The sequence below is a fragment of the Amblyomma americanum genome, chromosome 5 (assembly GCF_052857255.1).
Source record: "Amblyomma americanum isolate KBUSLIRL-KWMA chromosome 5, ASM5285725v1, whole genome shotgun sequence".
Taxonomy (NCBI): Eukaryota; Metazoa; Arthropoda; class Arachnida; order Ixodida; family Ixodidae; genus Amblyomma; species Amblyomma americanum.
Window position 1 is genome coordinate 38,748,661 of NC_135501.1, and position 22,243 is coordinate 38,770,903.

Below are 22,243 nucleotides of genomic sequence, written 5' to 3' on the forward strand. Positions count from 1 at the left end.
GTGGCCAGTTAAGTCGAAATTTGTCCCCAACACTTTTCATGACGGTCCCGTGCTGCAAATGTGTTTTTTCCTGTGAGTTCCTGCTGGTGCAGACACTGCCTTGCAAAGTGTTCGCATTCACTTTGTAAACTTACCGTGCAATTATTACATCTGTGTAACGCTAGAGTCAGCGATAGCTCTTTGCGGTGGTGGCCAGTTCAATGTTTAGGGGAATCCCCCAATGCGGAGTAGGTTTGTAATCAGGAGGTAATAACTGGTTAGCATCCACCTGAGCAAAGCCCCTACAGCTACAAAGGATTTCTAGAATTCAAGCGCAACAAGGACAGCACATAGAAAGGAGGACGACGGGGCATGCGCTACTTGCAACACTTTTATTAATACACTGCAGAAAAAGCTCCTTAAATAGCCTTGCGTGAGGGTGGCAAATAACTGGTGACTGCTCATAAATGGTGCAATCATTAGTTCGCACCGCTGTGCATAGAGTGCACTACTTCCCTTCACTGCATTGTGCATTGCGTGCGGAGAGGAGGAGGAAACGGCTGAACACTTGATACTTTTCTGTAAAGGGCTTCACTCTACAGTGGAAAGCAGCGGGGCTGATTTATCCCAGGCATTGGGGTTTAAGGACAGTGATGCGAAAGCAGATTTGAAGCGGGTAGAAGTAACCAAGCGAAGGTTATCTGATTGGTGGCTAAAATCAAGACAGGAGTAAAATTTCATAAGTCATGGCAAGGTAGCTTGAGCCAGTGCACGATTTAAAGGGTTCAGCCTTATCCATCCATCCATTCATTGTTTTTCCTTTGTGTTATGCCAACATTACCATAGAACCGGGAAACATGGCCTTAACAGCTGTTGTTGTTAAAGGATTGATTGAGCGACGTTGTGTATGCACTATGCAGAGCCCGCAGCGGTGCTAGTGGCGAGCCTGTCCCGCTCCCGTGAGGTGGGCTTCCTGCGCTATCTGCTGCACCAGCTACCCATGGGCACCTCACTCTTCATGCTGGGGCGTCTGCCCCTACTGGTTTTCATGAGCCACACAGAGGCTTCCGTGAGTGCACCACTCCTTCGAGATGTCGGCCACCCATACCTTTAGTGTGCAGTGCCACTTCCAGCTGGTAGGAAACGGAGCATCATATTTCCAAATTGAAACAAGTCTAGCTTTTGATCTGTGGCTGCAGAGCTTGTGTGTTGACCCTTCATTTCGTTTCGTTTTATTTATCCTGAACTGCCAAGTCAATGGGAGTGGTGGCACAGGAAAACGCAGGAAATCATAATGCACAAATAAAATACAAAAATAAATATGAAAGTAAGTTAAAACAGGTTAGCACAATAGAAGGTGATATTGGAAATCATGGAAAATGACAGGGTCACTAGTTCACATGACATCTTGTGAAGGGTCATTCATTCAGCAGATGTCAGGGGGATGAATGGATAAAACAGAGTTGCTGAACTCTGTGATTGGGATCCATGCACAGCAAGAATCAAGATGCACAAGTCGTGAACTAAGAATTTAGTTTTGGATGATGCCAGAGCTTGTGAAATAAATGATGTCTACAAACCTTTCTGCAGTGGTCAAGAAATGGCGATGACATAGGGTCATTTCGTTGGCTACCAGGTTAGCATATATAGACCTCTGCAGTTGTGCCTGTCTTGTTGTCACTATGTATGTCAGCTTTGATAAAGCAGTTTTTGGATGTTGAACTAGGATAGTCTCAGTTATGAATGGGCTGAAGCACATGTAGTGGCTTACATGCAGCGCGCAACTGTATTTTTTCATACCTGTTATTCTTAAGAGGGATGCGGCTTTGAGCAAATGTTTTTTTATTTCTTGATGCATATACAGGAAATCTGTCAACCTTATTAGAAATAATTGTTTGACCATTCTTGAGAAATTTCTCTGTTATATCTCAAGAAAATTGTTTGCTAGTATATACATTTGTGCCTCGTTAATATGGCCTCCCCGTTAATATGGACAACTCAAATTATGGAAATTTTTCTGGGGACCAAACTTTTCCATTATATTTACATCTCATTAATATGGAAACTCGGTGTCCAGACAATAGACAGAGGAAGTATGCACACAGCCCATTGGGCCCCTGTATTGTTATTGTGTTAACATGGACAGCGATGAGAAAATAATCTCTACTACCCCAAACGGATGTCTGAATTTCTACATTCTGAGTATAGATCACCAGAGTGTTGCAGTGGAAAATTTCAGATTCACTGCCTGAGGTCCTGTTCTTTCCAGGTTTTATGCTTTACAGTGCAACATTGCTAAGTTGACGCCCCTTACCATTTGCCATATTGCATGAATGGATGCGAAGAAAACCCCCGGCTGCATAGCAGCTGCCAGCCGACTGATTCGTGGGGTCATGGGAAGTTAACAGTTGTATTAGGAGTTAGGTCATCTGGCCACCATATGCCACGAAGCATATCAGACACAGATTACTAGGCGCATGAAGCTGCACCACATTATTTCAAGCATAACGGCGACCAGGATATTGACCTTGGGTCTCCCAAAATTGTGTTCAATTTCAACCTCACTGAACACCACCGTGCTTAGAAGCAGATCCTAATCATAGCGTGTTATTTTTCTAAATATTTTTTATTCATGATTCGTTACTACTGACGACTCTCTTTATGGACAGTTTTGCTCAGAAACTGAAATGTCCGTATAAATGAGGCACAACCGTATTTTTCCTCTAAATCTTGTCAAAAGGCTGCAGGAGTGCAACAAAGCAAATGCGGTCGAAATAGATAAAACGGTCGTGGAGAAATCTTCTCTGCAAGGCGAGTATCTAGGGCGAAAACTGTAATGGAGAAAAATTCCCGTTGTTCGGGCATTGCCCTGCAATGTGCAGCCTGCGTTGTGCATGGAAAAATTTTCTTGAGACTTCTTCCTGGTCATTGCCACCACGGTGGCTTAGTGGTTATGGCGCTCGGCTGCTGACCCGAATTTCGATGGAAACGAAATTCTAGAGGCCCGTGTCCTGTGCAATGCCAATGCATGTGAAAGATCCCCTGGTAGTCGAAATTTCTGGAGACCTTCATGTGGCTCATAGCTGGAGTCGCTTTGGGAAGTTGAAGTTAAACCCTCATAGCTATGAACTTCTTCCTGGTCGATTTCAGCAATGAAATTTTGGGACAGCATAAACAACAAGGCATTGAAGCCGATACAACAAGTTAAAAAAAATCATCTTTTTGGCCATTTTTGGGAAATTTAAAAGCTGCATTCCCCCCTTAAGCATGCTTGAACTGTAAATATGTGCTCCCTGCACTTTTTTAAACATCAGCCAGCAGGTTTCCTGGGTTTAGGGTGTTGTCGCAAGCAGTGTCTCCATCACAGTGGGAAACCTCATGGTGCTGCCACTCCGCGATGATGTGGTCACCTTCTAACTGGTCACAATGGAGCACTGCCACATTGCACTGAGGTTGGGGCGATGTTTGGGCCCAGTCTTTAGGCCCCATTGTGGGGCGCCAAGAGGTGGAGTGCCACTTTTGACAGCAACAGCTATCCTGCAGCTCAAGAGAAAAGGGGGCACATCATCTCAATGTTTTCTGCAACCTTTAGTTATTTTGTTACTGAGGCAAATTCTTGTATATTATCTCTGGTGGTTTGGGTAGGCATATTGGTAGGCATATATGCGAACATTCAATAATTTCTAATATTCAGTCAAATAGTAAAGTATTCGATATTCGATTCGATCCGAATGCTTGGTATTCGAAATCTCCAAGTATTCATCTTGAGCGAATAACACTTCTGGAGCTCATGCTGCATGTTGTTTCGTTCAGCGTGCATCCACAGAATGAGTCTGAGCTGTCTGCCGCAGCCACTCGTCTTTCCCTGAATTCACCAAACTAGTGCGGCAGCGCGAGCTCAATAAGGGGGTAGCATGAGACACATGAAGATGGGTGCCCCTTTCCTATGCCTGATGCGGAGTGGCACCTGGTGCACACGCCCAGCTGGTGTCATTGAGGCAGTGCTTAAAAGCAACAGCTGTGCAACGACGAAATTGCAGTTCAGATTAGCAGTTGGAGGCTGCACATGTGGGTCTCGCATCTCACAGATATGTCAGCGCCACATCTAGGTCAGCTCTCCTAATTTGCAGTGGCCATTTTTGCAGAAAGTCGACACAGCTTCAGTGAGTGTGACAAAGCTTCTATGCATTCTCTCTGTGTCACGTAATGGCCTTGTGTGTTCGAAAAATACATGATGTTGAAAATGCCTATTGTGCTGTTCAGCCTTTTTTGTGTGCCACAAGTATTCAAATATTCGAATAAAGTTACATTTGCTTCGAATTCACTTAGAACCAAGAAACCACTATTTGCACATGCCTAAAAATTGGCACTTGCCCGCAAGTTCTCCACTGAGCAGAAAGTGTTGCGCAGCTGAGTTGTTTCAGTTGGGGTGATGCCTTTTCTGTCAGATGAATTGCACTTTGTGCTTCATCCAGAAGTTGGCTGCTGTCAGTCTATGCGAAAGCGTTTCTGAAGGAAGGAAAGAGTAAAAAAATTGTAGGGTTTCAACATACTTGAACCGAGTAGACGTGTGAAAGCATTTGTTTAGCCTGATTGGCTCATGGTTTTGCTTTTCTGGGTTGTCAGCACGTCTCGAGACGATATTAGACTCGGGTTAAGCTCTGACCGAGGTTAAGCTGATCTGATCTGTTCACACCGCAGATGGAATTTGATGAAGACAACGATGTGCAATGCACAGCGCAGAGTGTGTTGCAGTTTAACACAAAGCATGATCAACTGCGGCGATTGCATAGTGCTCTTGTGTTCTCTCGCGTGTGCTTTCATACACAAGACAACGCTAGATTCTTGCTTGGGAGTCGGCACGTCTAGAGTAGTGCCTTTGCACTAAAATTACCTTGGGCTGCCCTTGACTACGGTGTCTCTTTGTAGCAGAGTCAAGTGGAATTGTAGGCGCGCAGTCAGATGTCTCTGGGAGAACTTAACATGTCTCTGCGTGAGGCCATTTACGGTGATGAAACGGTTACCTTACCCGAAACTTTAGTTTCTTTAGCCAACTTGCTCTTATGTAGTGCACCTTTATGTCAAAAATAGAACTAGTTCTTAAAAGCTAAGCATGAATGCTTTCAGCTGGTTGCAAACGCGCTTAAGTTATGTTGAAGGGCCGGGGCTAATGCATTTTGAGGCTGGGCATGTCTGTGACGCACGTCACGTGCAAGTGCAGGTGTAGCCACTCACCAAAGTGACTCCGTAGTGGAGGAGGCCGGGCATGTGTAGTAGGGCGCTGCGACACCTTTCTTAAGCAGGAGGTGCACGAAGCACATGCGGGTTTTTTTCTAGTGTGCCTCACTGATGCAAGGCAAGAGGGTCAGTGGTTAAAGTGTGCATGTGGTCGACAGCTAGGTCATAGGCTGCAGTGGGCGCACCAGGGATGAGATTTGGCGACAGTGACCCCTTTGGAGACACTACGCAATATAAGCTATCCTGGCGTCATGTCTCATCATTAAAGATCGAAGCTGTGTCCTGTTGTTAATGTCCATTATTTGTCTTCAACAACTGACCACTCACATTTTTTGCAGATCATTATCCAACTAGCCCGCGAAAAGGTCTTACAGCCAAGGTTTCACATGAATGACTGACGCAGCTTCCTTGAGAACACTTTGAACCCTGCCAAGCAATAGCTGTGGTGTGCGCAGGATTGCTTTCATCTCATGGCCAGCGCTGCAATTCTTTGAACCATGCTAAATGATGCTGGTAACTATGATGCAGAATGATGCTTTCATTCTGTTGCAGGGGCTTTGTAGCACATTGTATTTACACGGTTAGAGCATGCACTGTCGCAAGTAGTAGAAAGCACCTTTGATTGTGAAGGAGGGTTATGCAACTCTGAGAACAGACCCAGGGGTTTGTTGATTAAATGTCCGACACCTTGCTTGAGGGTCCGACAGCAGGGGGATAAACATTAACGCAGCGAGACGCTGCCGCAAACGATTGGGGGAGCTGATCGGAGTCCATGGAAATAACGAGGGCTCCGGTGTGCAACCAGTGCTGCAACGGACGCGGGTCCGAGCATGGGATGTTTACACTGCCTCGACAGGGAGCCATTGGATCAGTGAGGGCTTCTGGTGGGCACCAGTACCGCAACGCTGACTCCAGCGGTTTACGGCAAGCTTAGAAAAGAGAAGGGTGGGGCCAATGCTTCCTTATAGCTCGGGGACTCTCTGCCTCCCGTTGCTTCCGACTGCCCTTTTTTATACTCTACGGATTGCACCACGGGAGTGAAAAGAAGCTGTTAATTATTTCATGGTTTGGGTTGGTGACCGTTGCTCCCCCTGCCGGACCTCATCGCAGGCTGTTCTCACTTTATTTCTTCTTCCAGAGTACAGGTGGCGCTGCTGCACTGCAACTATTTGTATTCCAGAAGTGTTTTTTTTTATGTCCGCAATAAACGGGTGTCACAGCGGGCATTTGCGGTGGTGTGTTCCTCGTGGAGCGAGTCCAGACTTGCGGCACACCAAACTATAAGGCGTAGCGTTCAACATGTACGTGAAATTGCATGGCAGTGTGCCATCTAATAGGTGGTCTGGCTCTCTCCTTATCACAGCACATCACGGCAGGCCGAGAAAGCAACTTCAAGCATTATCGGGATATCAGCATCTTGTACCAGCTGTTCTTCGACATCAAGATGTGTGGTGAGGTGAGGTGTGCTTTCATGCAATCTTTGTTTGCATTCATGCAGGTAATACCAGAGTCCTTCATTACATTTATTTACGAGTCTTGAAAATTGCCACCTGTTGCTGGTGGACTTTTTTTTTTTCAATGTCTTATTTGTTTTGGGATGAAGTGCACATTTAGTACAAAGAAATGCATGCCACTTACCTATTTAGCTTCACATTGGGTGTGTTCACAAAAGACAACATTAGTTAGAAGTCTGTGAAGAAAGGTTTTGTCCTGTAGTAGACACAGTTAGGCTAATGATTATGGTGATGATAGCCGTTACCTATTAGCAAGCAGGTTTTTGAGAACGGCAGAAAGGTTCTGCACAAGGCATATGTCACAGGAGGTTGAAAGTTTCAAGTTTCTCAACTTTGATGACTTCTAGAGTAAACAGTAATGCTTTTTACTATTTAAGCATTTTCTGAATGATATTTGAATTTTTTTGTGCACTCAAACTCTGTGTCTTGACTTGCATAAATTAATGAAGCAGTATGTAGCTAACTCAGGATGGGTAACACCTTTCAAGAACAATGAGCGAGAGTATGAATGGGCTCTGGTTTTAATTTTCACCGTCCTTGGTTGCGTGCATACGTCTAGGGTATTTCGCAAAGACCATTATGCCTGCTTAATGCATGCATAGTGCCTGTTTGTTTGAAAGGTCCAAATCTGGCCAGATGGCCTTTAGAACAAGTTTTTTTTGAGAGCTGCATAAACGTGTGATCTCTAAAAGAGTTTCTTTGAACGGAAATTTGTTTTCAGTTTATTGCTTGACGTAGTGCATCTCACTGTTGCGTGCATATGGCATCAGTGGAGAGTGAGCGCAGAGGGGTACCATAATTTCCTGTATACGGTCCGCAGGCTATACATGCTTAAATGTTAAAATTGTGCACTTTGCGGACTATCTGCACAGTAATTTCTTTTTCAAATTTGCCCAGTACTGCATGAAATGTTCATATCGCAGATTTTTGTCGTTCTTGCGCTATTGCCATTTTGTGGCTGACTGTTTGCATGCATGCTTTGTGGTGCTAGTTGCTCTATTTTTTTTTCAAAGAATATGAATATTAGCAGAAGTGTGCTGGTGGATGCCGGAATACTGGAAAGTGACCCTTGTCAAGTGATTGTCACTGGCTTCAATAAAGCTGGCTTACGGACATCTGTGCCCTATAAAGAGGCTAGCAGAAAGCATAGTGAACACATTCACATGTCTTCTTTCGATCTGAAAATGACAGGCTATCACAGTACCCGCAGTGCCAACATGGCATTACACTGGGAGAAAGGGAATTAATGGAAGCTTATTTCATCAGAAAGAAGCAGTCACAGTGTGTCAGCCAGCTTTCCTTGTTTGTTGATAAGGAGGTTTTATTTCCAGATAATTCATGATTTTTTTGGCTTGGAATAATCGGTTGGTGTGGGAGGTGAGAAAGGGTAGGCTTTTGATCGGACTTCACGACACGGCAGATGAGTGATGATAATTGTACTTCCTTGATTTTGCTTGTCGGAGTGCTCGATGCTCTGTCGTATAACATGACTATCGTGTTTATACGTTTGATCTTCTCAATAAAAATTTTATTGCGAGCCAGCGCTTGTTTGTGCGGTCTTCTTGCTTTTGTCCATCGTCTAGTTTGAGCTAGCTGTACCACCCACAATGAATTATTGCAAACTCGCCCTGCTATTCATCCTTATGCTGTCTAAAGTTCACTTTATAGATGGTGGCACACCCACACAAGAGATGTAAGCAAATGGTGGTGGCTCTGGTGGTACAGTGATGAAATGCAACAAAGTAGTGGGATGGTCTGCAAAAAGACAGACCTCAGGAACAGAAACAGACATTGCAAGTTGAGCTGACACAGTCTGAAGAAGACGGGAACAAATTGGATCAGCATGTGCCCACCACAGAAACATTCAGTGCTGTCGGCAATGCATGCAACCTCTTTTTCCTCTATTTATATAAATGCCTAAGATGCAGATTTCACGGGGCAAACAGTCATTCAATGACCACAACTGTGCAGGTGTCCCGTGACCTGTTCTTGCCACCCCGTGGAGCGAAACAACAGGTGAGGAAGCGGTTACCTTTCCCAGAAGGTTTTTGTTCTGGCAGAAGTGCCACCTCTATTGGACCATGAAAGTTGATGTATTCATAGAAGGCGAGTCTATTTATTTATTTTATTTATTTATTGATATTGTCAGTTGTAAGGCCGTTACAGGGCGGATGCATACAACTCAAGAAGTACACACAGCCACAAGTACAAAATTTATACAAACTTATATGAAATCATCAATCATCTTGCCAGCAGTTGAAGCCACAAGTGCATCAGATAAGTAAGTGTTCATAACAATACGCTTGGTTTCAGACCACCGAGGATCGTAACAGCAGGTAAAGAACACAATGAATTACAGCAATGACAAATGGCTTCTATAGGCTTAAATAACGGGAGAGATAAGTTTCAAACTGGTGTAGATTGTCTGCTTGTAAAATGTCCTGAGGCAAGGAATTCCATTCAGCTATGGTTCTGGGGAAGAAAGAGTATTTAAAGGAATTGATTCGGGCCATCATGGGTGTAACATGATCTGTGTGAGATCTCACAGCTCTGGAGGAACGCTGTTTCAAGCAGTTGCTTGTGTTCAAGTTGAAGTGGTTATTATATAACAGATAAAACATTTTTAGTCTGGCAACCTTCCTTCGCTTTGAAGGTTGAGGCAAGTTTAGTTCACAAAGCATGTCAGTCACTGAATCTGTATTTTGACAGAATGAACCTAGCCGCCCTTTGAACTTTTTCGATCCTGTCAATTTGGTTTCTCTGATGTGGATCCCATATGACGCTCACATATTCCAGTGTCGGTTTTACCAGTGCGAGAAAGGCTGTTAGTTTTGCTTTTGTGGAAGCAAGCTTCAGTTTTCTTCTTATCAACCACAGTTTTGTTTCTGCCTTTGAGCATATGTTATTGATGTCTTTATGCCTTTTTAGATTTGAAGTAATAGTGACACCTAGATATCTGAAATAATGGACTCGAGTTATATAGTGGCCATCTATTTCATAATCAAAAGGAAATATATTTTTGGTTTTATTGGAAGTTGTAGAAAATGAAGTTTTTGCATAATTGATCTCCATTTTGGATAATGTGCACGATTGATTGATAGCGCTCAATGCCGAATAAAGTAGTAACTGGTCTTCTTCTATTGTTGCTATTAAGTGGGTGATATGGGATGAGGTTGTTGTAGCGAGCTGCTGTGGCTGCCTGAGTGGCTGCTTAGACCTATACTCCATCTCGCAAGTCATTTGCAGCACTGTGAAGGTACTAGAACCCTCTCGTCCAATCAGGGCCAAGGAAGACAACAAACAGTCCCTCAAATATCTGAGCAGTGTTGCGACTATTTTTTAAACAATCATTGCAGTAATGGAAAAGATAGTTGAGGATGGTGTTTTGAAAGTGAAACAAGCATTCCATTCTCTGTTAGCAGAAAAGATTCCGCATCAACACAGTGCTGCAGAGGCCAGCTGCTGCGAAGTGGTGCTCCGCCATTTGTAAGCATTTTGGCCATGTTGGCCGAGCCCCCTGTGGGCAGCAGTGGGTCACCGGTGTTCTTTTCTTCCCAGCTAATGCGCCACTAGTCGTGGAGTGAGGGACACGGTGGAACACATTGATTTTGCAGCGCATGCCATTCTGCTTGGCTCAGATCGCCGCAGATGTTGCAACACTGCAAACAACTTGTGAGATGGAGTATTGTTACAGTATGTGTTCCTCTCTCCAAGTGAAGAAGTAGGGGAGTGAAAGTTTGTCTCGCAGAACAATGCATGCCTGCCCATTGTACTGACTGCATTTGAAATGAACTAGCACAAAGTGCCACCTTCAGAGAGGTGAGCTACATGGAACACCTTACTCGGCAGCTGCTCAGTCTGAAACACTGGTGCTGAACATGCTTCATCATGGTGGTGTAGCATGAAGACTGTGCAGTGCATGCTGCTAAAGTTGACGCAAAGTGACTTCAGCATCAAGACATCACAGTACAGTAAAAGTTCATTAATTCGAATTCCACGGGGTCACTGACGCAGTTTGAATTAACCAAAGGTCGAACTGAAGAAAATAAACATAATATGCGATGCATTGTGATCGGGAAGCAGTCAGATGGTGAGATTGCCTTAGTTTATTGGTTTAAAATATACAATCATCACCTTTCGCTTTTTATACTTGGAAGGCAACAGTCAACACCTTCTGTACTGAAGCCCACACTTATCGGAAGGCCTCCTTTTCGCCTTCAAAACTTCCGAGGCGGGCAATGTTCTGCACGTCCCAACTTGTCCACCGGAGGCACAAAAATAGTGCAGCCGCCTGTGAGCATGGTCTTATGATGGCTGAAAAATTGAGCAGCATGTGACCTCCATGCGACTGACTCTTTTCGACGAAAACGATAGCACAACCTCTGCAACTTGCAGGTTCACACTCGCGAATCACGGACATTTTGCGACCACTTGGGTCGAAAAGTGACCATCACCAGGACGGCCACACTTACATTGCTTGATTTTCCAGCCGTCTGACCCAGAGTCACAAACTACCAAACCAATGAGCTTGCTTGACTACATGTATGGTTTCACTGTTCTCTTGAAGGATTTGGTGCAATAATTACCACAAAAAAGCACGACGTTTCTAAACCACTACACTATGGCACACCGGCACACTGGCTACAACGAATCGCATGAAATGTGACAGAAAAATAAAAGATGCCGGAAAAAAAGATGTGCACCATCTTTCAACGAACGCTCCAATTCATTAATGTTGTGCATGTCGCGGTTTTATGCACGGCTGCGTTTTCTGAGTTCGGAGTGCCGTTGGCACTGTGACGCACCCAATTTCCTGTATCTCTCCTCTGGTTGCGTCATCCATCGCTCAACAACCAAAGCTAACGCATCAAGGTACTGAAGCTTTCGAAACCAACGCTGACAAACAACAGCCCGGTACAATTCCGGAGTTCATGCATAGTTGCCATCACCATGTCGCTGCAAGCATGGAGAGAGAGTCCCGTCTATCCGACCTCCCACCTCATGCGCCAATTTTACCTTCTCTACATTTTCTCCAAAGAGGTGATGCAGCCTCACCGAGCGTTGATTGGTTCGCTGCATGCCCACGTCGACCAGGCACTGCAGTACATAGTTAGAATTATCAGCGGTGCAACTCATTCATGTTCGAGTTGATATGCTATATTTTATATGGACTCCAATGGAGCTTGGATAGACTGAGCGGTGTGGTTCGAATTATCCAGAAATTCGAATTAATGAGGTTTGAATTAACGAGCTTTCACTGTACATATCATATGATCAGAAACTGCGGGGTGTCCGAGGAGGCAAGCGAAAGCCATGGGGCCATGAAAACATTCCTCAAGTTTTTTTCTTTCAATTTGGTTGTAGTTGCTTAAATGTGATCATCTGTGGTTACACAGCGACCTCATGGCATTAACAACGGCTTGTCAATCTACCGTGTAAGAGCTGCCAACTGTTGGCATCAGTGCATCTCCAGTTGTGCAACAGCTGTTGCTTAATTTAGATTGCTGTAACCAGAAGGTGCAATTTTTTGTCGACGCCTATGGCCGTGACAGTTTTCTGCCTGACTGCAGTGAAATTATGCCCCTTTAACGAGGGGAAACAGTGTGAAAGAGAATGCACGAGCCTGTCAGTGTTTCCTAACTTTGGGTGCCCACTGTGCTGCGGACTTGCGTACTGTTTGCTTTGGAAAGTGCTGTGGCAACCTTTCATGCCCTCTTAATAAGGAAGTAATTACTCATTAGCATCCACCCAAGCACTGTCATATGGCTACAAATGAAAGCTATAGAGCTTCTATAGAAACTTTGTAGCTGAAAAAAAATTCACTGTTCTTGAAATTTTAACTTCGTTGGATTCGTCAGGATGGCTCATTGCCTGTGCATTTAGCTGCTAATCCTTAGCACATGGGAACGGACCCCTGCCGTGGCAGCCGCATTTTCTATGTAGGCAGAAGGCAACAGGCGCCCACGTGCTGTGCAATGTCAGTGCACGTTAAGGAATCCCAGGGGGTCTGAATTAATCCACAGCCACCTGCTGTGGCGTCCCTCATAGCCCGTGTGCAAGTTTGGGACACCTTGAACTCCATGTACCACACAAACCATACGAGTCATGCCCCATTGTTTTTGAGATGATGTGTGCCTGAAGTTAGTCATAGGTCTGCAAGTCACAGCGCTCATTGGTACACATTCACATACTTTCCCCTCATATTGTTTTTGCTTGTACATACATTTGGAAACTTTTCGGCGACACAAGTGAAAGCATGCCCAACTGTGCAGGTAGCAGCTAAGGTTCGAAGCATAGGACACCACAACAGTGAGACTGCTATGTTGTGTCCATTGCGCCACAACTGCGCCATGCTATTGTCGGATACAGGTCAGGAACGAAGCAGCAAATGCCCCTCAAAAGAGGCCCTTTTGCCAATCGTGTTGACCAATTTTTATGCCATCACAGTTAATACCCTTCGACCTGCTAGGGAGTCATACCAGGAAGGTGGCAAATGACAGGGGATTAACCATGGCTTAATTGGATTAACAGATTCGGTATGAAAACCAGTCAACGCCACTGACTGGAGGGCCTCATTTGAGGAGCATCTGCCACTTCATTCTTGAGTTTTACCTGTGTATAATGAAGACGAAAAATTTCTTATCTAGTTCTCTGCCTCCGTATTTGTCTGCATGCTGCAGGATGCACCTTGTTCAGGCGAGACCATGGGCACACACAGCTAATGCAACTAATATCCTAATACCGCAACTTATATCTCACCTGATATCACAGCTAATGTACCTCAAGAGAAAAGTATACTACAGCGGTATCTTACCGAAACCTATGGGGCAGAAACGTGGAGGCTAACGAAAAGAGTGTAACTTGAGTTATGGACAACACAGCAAGCTATGGAAAGAAAAATGATAGGTGTAGAGGGTAGAGTGAGTGAGGGAACAAATGTGGAGTAGAAATCAACGGGAAGAAATTGGTTCGGGCAGGGCATGTAATGCGCAGGCAAGATAACCGCTCATCCTTAAAGGGGCCCCGAAACACATTTTCAGTGCATTGTTTTGCCTGTTGGCTGCATAGAATGAGTTAAAGTGATGCTATTAGCATCGGTCATACCTCGTATACTGCGGTTTTTAATATTTTAATTAGCTCGCAAAAACAAATTCGTGGCGCTGACAGTGTCACCACACAGTGGCGGTTTTTAGTTGCGGATATGGCATCACTTAGTGGGAGCTTGATGATTGGACAAAGAGTAAATATACTGCAAACTGTGTTAATAACTAGTACATTTCGTCAAGTTTTTGTGTTTTATATTACACTAACAAAACAAACTTGTTTGCCCTAGATAAAACCTCTTGGAAGCAAGTAAAACAGAAATACACCACCTGAGACTCTGGCATCTCTGGCACCTGAGACAGACTTTTTGCACTGAAGGACTTTGCGCCTCTCTGTAAGCATCCTACGACCTAGCACTCAACACTTACGGCTGCTCTCCATGTATCTGAGAGCGACTTTGTGGAATCGATCCGATCGAACCATTGCACTCTGTAAGCGTTCGTTTCGGTTCCAAGGAAGGATGCGTTCATTTCACATTTAGCAGGCAGTGCGCATCGTCAGCTTGTGGAGGATCGCGGGGCGGCGGCGCCAGATGGTGCCACGTTCCCCTCAACAGTCTGCGCTCCTTGCTCGCCGTGACCAACCATCGCGCTAGGAGCGATGGGCGATGGTAGGTGGTAAGCAGGAGTGGTACGCGCTATGCTAAATGTGATATCTTGCGCATGCTGTCACACTGTCACAGTATCTCGCGCTCGAGTTCGGATCCATAAGTAAGGGAACGTCACTGCTCAGTGTTCCGTTCTGCACCGTCGACGTGCCAATGAAGCATCGCTGGGTCAGCTGTGCATTCACATGGTTGTTGTAACCATGCAAACAACGCTGCCAGCCTTGGCATGAACGAGTGACAGAGAACAGGCAACCATGGAGTGCAAACTTCCACCACGTGCTCAGATAGGCTACTTTGATTGGTCGCACTAAGTGTCGTCATTGGGAGAGTGAAATGGGAATGGGCAGCTGTGCGAAAATCGAGTTGAGGGCAGCATTTTGTTTGCTTGTATTTTGAAATTTCTTCATTGAATAACTCCCATTTCTATGCATCGATTCCCGTGATTCGTTTTGAGTCAGCATCTGTGTGACATAAAGAATCCATCTGAAGTGTAACCGGCATTTGTTCAAGCGTTGTTTCGCAGCCCCTTTAAGGGTACTGGAGTGGATTCCAAAAGAAGGCAAGTGTAGCAGGGGGCAGCAGAAAGTTTGGTGGACGGATGAGATAAAGAGGTTTGTGGGCATATGGTGGCCGCAGCTGGCACAGGGTTAATTGGAGAGATATGGGAGAGGCCTTTACCCTGCAGTGGGCGTAGTCAGGCTGATGATGATGAAGATTATTATTATAGAAACAGGATTGTACATCTTAGGCTAGGCAGTGGCTAGTTCCAAAGAGCCATTTGCTGTGACTTTGATGCCGTGGTTAGGCCTAGCAACGCCTAGGGAGCAGCTAGGGTGCTGCCAATATTCCGCTGGGCAACTTGTCCGTGCAAAAAGTGCACCACTAGCGTAAGTGCAATGTATTCATGATTCTAGGTTATAAATAAATGCTCGTGTATTGCCACTTTTCATTATTGAATTATCGATAGATCAAACTATTTTGAGATAGGCTTTGAGTTCGATATATTTGAGTTTGACTGTAACAACTGCATACATACTACAGGGTTACTACAGCAAACTGTTTTTGCCAAAAAAAAAAAATTCTGGTGCCAGAGCTGTTTTTTTTATGTGTTAAAACTTACAACTGATATATTCTAAACTGTGAGAGCAAGTCATTTGTAAAAAAAAAATTAAACCCAATTTTTCTCTCTTAGTTGCTGTCTTCCTAAATGTCATGCTGTTTTTCAGGCTGCACTTTCTGAGCATTCTGTTAAACTCATTTTAAAATTGGTGACCTAGGCACCTATCATATAATGTGTGAAGAAAGTGTCATTGAACAATATAAATCTTATCTTTAAGTACAATGCCATGAATGCTGCAGACAATCAATGCAAATTCATGCTTGGAGTGCACAAGTGAACAAAATAGTCTTCAAGCAATGGGGATCACTGAGTCCATGTTAATACGAATTCGTTTCTGGCTTCATCTGGTCCCAGAAGGAAGCCTTCTAGTTTGCTGCTGGTGAAATGGCCTCGTGCCAAAATTTAAGGAGAGAACTTTGCCTATCAACCATACCCCACTAACACCCATTGGGCACCTGCAATAAAGAAGTATAAGCATGAGCCGACAGTCACAATCTGAGTGTGAGTTCCTTATATAATTTGTGTGCATTGTAGTGCTTTGTTGTTGTTCTTGTTGGCACTTGCTGGGTTTAAAGCATGACATCCTAGTCAAGATCAAGAGGAAGAAATGGGCTTGGGCAGGGCATGCACTGCGAAGGCAACATAACCGCTGGTCCTAAAGGGCAACGGAATGGATTCTAAGAGAAGGCAAGCGTAGCAGGGGGTGGCAGAAGGTTAGGTGGGCGGACGAAATTAAGAGGTTTGCAGGCATAGGCTGGGCGCAGTTGGCAAAGGACAGGGTTAATTGTAGACACATGGGAGAGGCCTTTGCCCTGCAGTGGGTGTAGTCAGGCTGGTGAAGATGATAGTAATGATGAGCTTTAAAGCATTGTGTTCTCATTGTAAGCAAATCTGTATAGTCCGGCGTGGTGACATATCTTAGCGCAGGCGTCGGGCATTTTTCTTAATATTTTTAGTGTGCTTATTATTCGGAAACTCTTACTTAACACTCCTTTACTTTTTAGAAAAGATTAAAAAGTAAGGACATATTACACCATTGGTTTATCCAAAGAAACATTGTTGCATGCTATCTGGGCAGCTACAAGGAATAGGTCAGTAAACCATTTGAACTTAGGCCACTAAGAATCCTATATGTAGTTTCTCACCTTGGTTAGGACGAGTTCTTGGATAAGATGAACCAAGTAAGACCATGTGGCTGGTTTCGCGTAGGACTCAGTGTAAAAAAGAATCTGCTTAAGACGAACTTAAGCTTAATGCGTGTGCTTCGGTGAAGACAAATTTTTGCAGTGACTGCGAACCATTGCGATCTCACTCAACAGTACTCGCGGGACGTCTTCAGGACTGTGTGAAGGAAAGAAAAAAGTTGAGTGGTGTTTTAACAATGTTATACCCAAAGGTCAAGCAGTAGCGTTTTGGCAATGAGGCAAAATGTGCAGGTCGCAGTTGTGTCGGGCACAGTCAACTATGGTTTTACATTGATTTTTTGGAGGGGGCCAGAGCCAAATTTTGGCCCTGGCCCCCTCCCGGGCGATTGTGGCATGAGACACAGAAAAGATTGCATGAATCATCTAGGACGGGGGAAAGCATGGCAACATTCTGTTCCTTCATTACTTCATGCAAAACAAGAGTGCTCAGATTAAATATTCTGCAAGCTATTATATCCACTCATGTTATTGAGAGCATTTCATACTCCTTATTTACTGGGGCAACACTGGAACAATACACCTGACTGCACTGCTTGCTCCGCTGACAGGGCAAAATGCATTTATTATAAGAGGGCGAGGGTGAGGCCTAGTTGGTTGTGCATGATGCTTATTACACCATACACTTTATGTGATGAACACAACACAGAAGGTAGACACTGACAGGACGGAGTGCGAATTGACAACGGTTTACCAAGTAGCAAAGCTTTCCATCTTTGCATAGAGAAACGCACATACCACGTGGTTATAGGCCAAGGTAAAGAACGTATAAAAAGCATATAATACATACAACAGGCAAAAAGATTAAGGGGGATTAAAATTACAGTGAAACAAACCCAGCACGCGGAATGAAAATGCTAGCGATATGTACATCTTGCTTAACACTGAACAAAATTCAATGTGACAGCTTCAGCAGAATACATTCTTCAAGGTAAAAAAACTTGCAAGAACAGCTGAATATCATCTGTATTTTGGAGCATATATGCTCTTGATAACAATGTACAATTCCTCTAGGAAAATGTTTAACATCAGAAGTGCAAGTACACAGCCTCGCACAACACCATGTACTGTGGTGTGTGTGTAGGTGAGTATACCCAAAATGCAGATGCAGCTTTTGCGTTCCCAAAGATAACATTAAAAAAAAACAACATATAAACAGGACCACTTACATCATAAGCTCCTGACTTTTGTTAGTGTAGAGCAATTGACAAAGTTGAGCACTTAAAAAGGTCAAAGTATACTGAGTCTATTTGTCCACCGTTTTTAACTATAAAAGCAACCCGAGCGGAAAAGACATGTTAGGTTAAGTTGATCTGCCTTTCATTATGTCGTGCTGAACATTTGTGATCTTTTGTTTTTTTAAAGTAAAATGCAAGATTATATTGAAGAACAATGTCGAATATATTCGCAAATGTAGGAATCAATGAAGCTGCACGATAGTTTTTAACATGGCGAGAAGAGCCACTCTTATGCACGGTATTAATGCCTGACGTCTTCCTAATGTTTGGGAATATAATTTGCAACATACACTTATTAACAATGTGCGTCAGTGCATCAACAAGAAATGAAGCGCACCATTTCACAATGAAAGATGCCAAGTTCTCATGGCCATGAGACAATTTTGGTTTCAGGAGACGAATGGCTTTGCTGATGTCATCGGCGAAATAGACGTTAAAGCAAGGTAGTAGTCGCTGAACTCTTAAAATGTTCAACATAGCATTAGGCTCTAGAGAGTGTGCCTGTGAAAAATGGCCTGTGAAGGCCTGCAAAGTACAAACTGGATTAGACACTGTCTGGCCAGAAGAATTGGATACTGTCGGGTGCGCGGCCTTACCGCATCCGAACGTAGCTGGAAGAAACGGTTATGTGCGGTTATGTGTGTGTACGTGCGGGCGATTCGGTGCGGCCAAGAAACAGCCAACGCTTTGTGTTTCTGTGTGTGTGCTTGCCGCTCAGCGGCGACGGACGAGAGACCCCCTCCGAACAGCAGTTACGGAGGCATCGTCCGATAAGACCAAGGTCTGCGCGCCGCCTCCGTAACGACGAGAACCAGCTCAAGATGCCTTCCCAGGGAGCCGACCGAAGGGAGCAGCGGGGAAGCAAGGACGAGGGAGAGCGAGCTGGAAAGGAGGGCCGGGAAGAGAGGAGAGATGGCCGAGAAGAACGGGACAGACGGGTGGTGGATGCCGAGACGAGAGGCCGCATTCCGACGGCAGAGTGGTGTCACCGCAATTGTGAATAGATGTGAATAAAGTAGGCACTGTGTAATCGGAATGTTCGGTGTGGTCTGGCTGAATCGGGAGGAGAGGAAAACAAAATAGAGGAGGGAGGAAGGAACCTGCCTGACTGATACTTTAGTGGTTACCACATGCGACACACAGTTCTTATGTGCATATTATCAAAAGAACTTGGGATTATTGTTCATGTGTGCCTCAACATGCCTATCATGCCTTTCTTTACTGCGTTGACAAACAGTACCTGTGCTGTGAGTATGCTAAAGCATTTGTACGAGCCAGTGATTAAGATTGTTCTTCAACTTCGAGTGTTACTTCAGTTACATGCGAAGTAGCGTTTCAAACTCTTTTGAGGACCTCTAAAGGTGCAGCTGTGTTTTTTGGACTGCTTTAAGAATTGTATTCTCAGTGACAATGGTCATGAGATTCGAAGTAGTCATATTCATGTTCTGTAAGTCAAAAACTAGTAACCATTCAACAAATTCGATGTGCTTATAAATTTTATAATAGTCACCTTGCACATCATATTTCTGATCATCTCATAATTTCGTTTTGTTCCACTGCCTCGTGGGCTCCTAGTCATATTTAAATTGTTCCTTAGTCTTTCAATCAGTGCAATATAAATTCATGACATCCGATGCTCAGGGGAAAATAGCAACTCCCAGTCAACAGGCTCATATGTTGAGATATTTATGGACTAATGAAATCTTGGATCGGTTGACATGGCCATTGTAGAATATCCTTAACAAACCATTCTAGCAAACTATATTCAACTGTTTCGCTACCATTTCCATGCAAGTTGGAATACAATAAAAAGTATGAGTAACTTTAAATCAAAGCTTGCTCAAAAATTACCAGTGGCTTAACTTGGCTAACCCTGGAATTCAGCGAAAAGCAAGCACGCTTGCCAAATGACTGAGGCTCGTCCATGGCAGCTCCTCTACATGCTCGCGACAGCAGTTCTATATATACCCACACGACCACGTGGCTATGACGTGGTATCACATGGTCTTACGACACCTCAATCGGATGTTATCACGTGGCTTCACATCACGCCATCAGATGTTCTCAAAGGTCAAAGGTCAGCCCAACGGTCACCCGAAGTCAAAGATGAAAGGTCAACTAAAGGTCGGGGGTCAAGGGTTCAACACCATAATTATACCACATATGGTCGTACACGGCTATCCTTGGTTGGGCTGTAGCTGCCGCGGTGGCTCAGTGGTTATGGCACTCGGCTACTGACCTGAAAGACGCAGGTTCGATCCCAGCCACGGCGGTTGAATTTCGGTGGAGGCGAAACTCTAGAGACCTGTGTGCTGTGCGATGTCAGTGCACGTGAAAGAACCCCAGGTGGTCGAAATTTCCGGACCCTTCACTACGGTGTCCCTCATAGTCTGAGTCGCTTTGGGACGTTCAACACCCCTAAAACCAAACCAAACCTTGGTTGGGCTGAAGGCCATTCAAGGTCGCTGTGCTGCCTACCCGAAGACGGCTTTACCTAGCATAGTGAAGCTTTTCGCTTCAAAACAGATTGTTTTTGCCAAGATCATCATGGCAACGTTTCTGTCTCCAATGTTGATCAATCCGCTCTTTCGTTGTTCCTCAGCAGTTCTCTAGCTGCCTTTTACACATTTCTGCTTTGCTGTGTGTGAGGGAAAGACGAACCTTCTGGCGGGCAACGCGTTGGTCAGGGCAGCCATAGCAGCAGTAAAACAGCAGTCTGAGATGCTACTCTGGAGGCCACATGAAGCCTTGGTGGTTTGCAGACCCATTTGCTGGTGTAAGTTTGCACTGAAGCCCCTCTATAATGTTTTCTGTCAACCGTTTGTGCATGCTGCTTTGCCGGATATATGACCGTTCGCAGTCCCCGCTGCAGCTGATGCGACTGATGCCTCGGCGCGACCTGTGGGAGCTGGTGGATGGCACCGACCGACTGCATGAGCTGGTGTTCTTCGTGCGCCAGAACATGGTGCGCCGCACCGCCTACGTGCTGCCCTGCCTCGAGTGAGTCTGAACGTTTACAGCGAGAGCTATTTATTGGACACCTTCCGCGACCGACATGTAACCCGTTCCTTGCGGATGAGGACCGAAGCTGGGAGGGGAGCTCGCGACGCCATCATGCTTGGTTCTCACAGTGAGTACTGTTGAGGAAAGCTCGGTAGAGTCTGGGCATGAAGAGGACTTAGCAGAACAAGCGCTTGTGTGTCCCAGCAAGGAATCCTTAAGGGAAAAGACAATAGAAACTGGGAGGGAAGAGCGAATTCACATAGCCTTATGGTGTTTGTGTATGTTACGCGAAGCTTTGAAAGTCTATACAGCGCACACATGTGATGCTCAGCTTTTGCTGAATTTAGTGAATTGCGTTACATAGCATAAGCGTGATTCTTTTTCTGTCTTCCTAATGGGGCTCGAAACAAAGCGTGCCTTTAGCTTCTACATAGGTACACAATTTGCTTTTTTAACTATACTTTCATGCATAATTGGCTATAGCGAAAAATATTCAGTGAATGCAGTGACTCCACTGCTGTCTCAGTTGTGCCAAACCAGATAAGCTGCGCCATCGTGATAAAAATCGTGAAAATTGAGCCGAACCGCTCCGAAGTCGCTGCTTTCAAATTGAATGGCACTGTGCGCTGACTATCCAGGCCGATATAACCACATTTGATGTTGCTGCCGTTTCAAATGACTGAGGTCCATTGAAGCCCACCTATAACAAACATAACTGTTGCACGGTATTCTTTTCTATGTCTCTAAGTTTGGTGTAAATAGACAAAATGAATTTTTTATGCCTATACACGCACAAGCAGTCTTCGGACAGGTAAAGTTTTGGCATGCGTTTTCGAGCTGCTGCGCGTTTCTTTCTAGATTACAAAACACGAGTCGAGATGGAGGCCGATCGATGACCACAGGCTTGCGTGTCTTGAGAACCTACCTGTCATCGGAGTGATTTCGACTGGATGGCCGATTACATTTAGCGGGAGTTTAATGAGGGAGAGGAAGGGATATGGAAGGACAAGAAGCATTGATAAAGCATTACAGTGATAGCTTGTATAAATTGACCTCCATTAATCATAAGGCATGCGTAATTCTAATTGCCAGTGTGGTCTCAGCCAGTGCCCTTGTAAGTTTAAGGCACCTGACAATTGATCATTTGGGCGGCACAGGTCTCGCACCGGTTAATTCGAAAGGAGGGTCGGGTCCAGGTATGACCAGCATGGCAAGCGATCCTCAAAATAGCATTACTA

The 22,243-nt window shown here is 44.8% G+C and overlaps 1 protein-coding gene across 10 annotated transcripts in view; it reads left to right on the forward strand.

Annotated features, from left to right (window-relative positions):
* Nucleotides 1-22,243, forward strand: part of mtTFB2 (mitochondrial transcription factor B2) — a 73,595-nt gene that overhangs the window by 21,682 nt on the left and 29,670 nt on the right. For 7 of the 10 annotated variants that reach the window (XM_077664765.1, XM_077664761.1, XM_077664757.1 and 4 more), the window contains 4 exons: nt 900-1,048; nt 6,581-6,673; nt 8,703-8,747; nt 20,863-21,002. In XM_077664765.1, coding sequence (XP_077520891.1) covers nt 900-1,048; nt 6,581-6,673; nt 8,703-8,747; nt 20,863-21,002 — 427 coding nt within the window. The remainder of the gene's footprint in view (nt 1-899; nt 1,049-6,580; nt 6,674-8,702; nt 8,748-20,862; nt 21,003-22,243) is intronic. The other 3 variants (XM_077664764.1, XM_077664758.1, XM_077664763.1) reach the window with 2 other exon arrangements.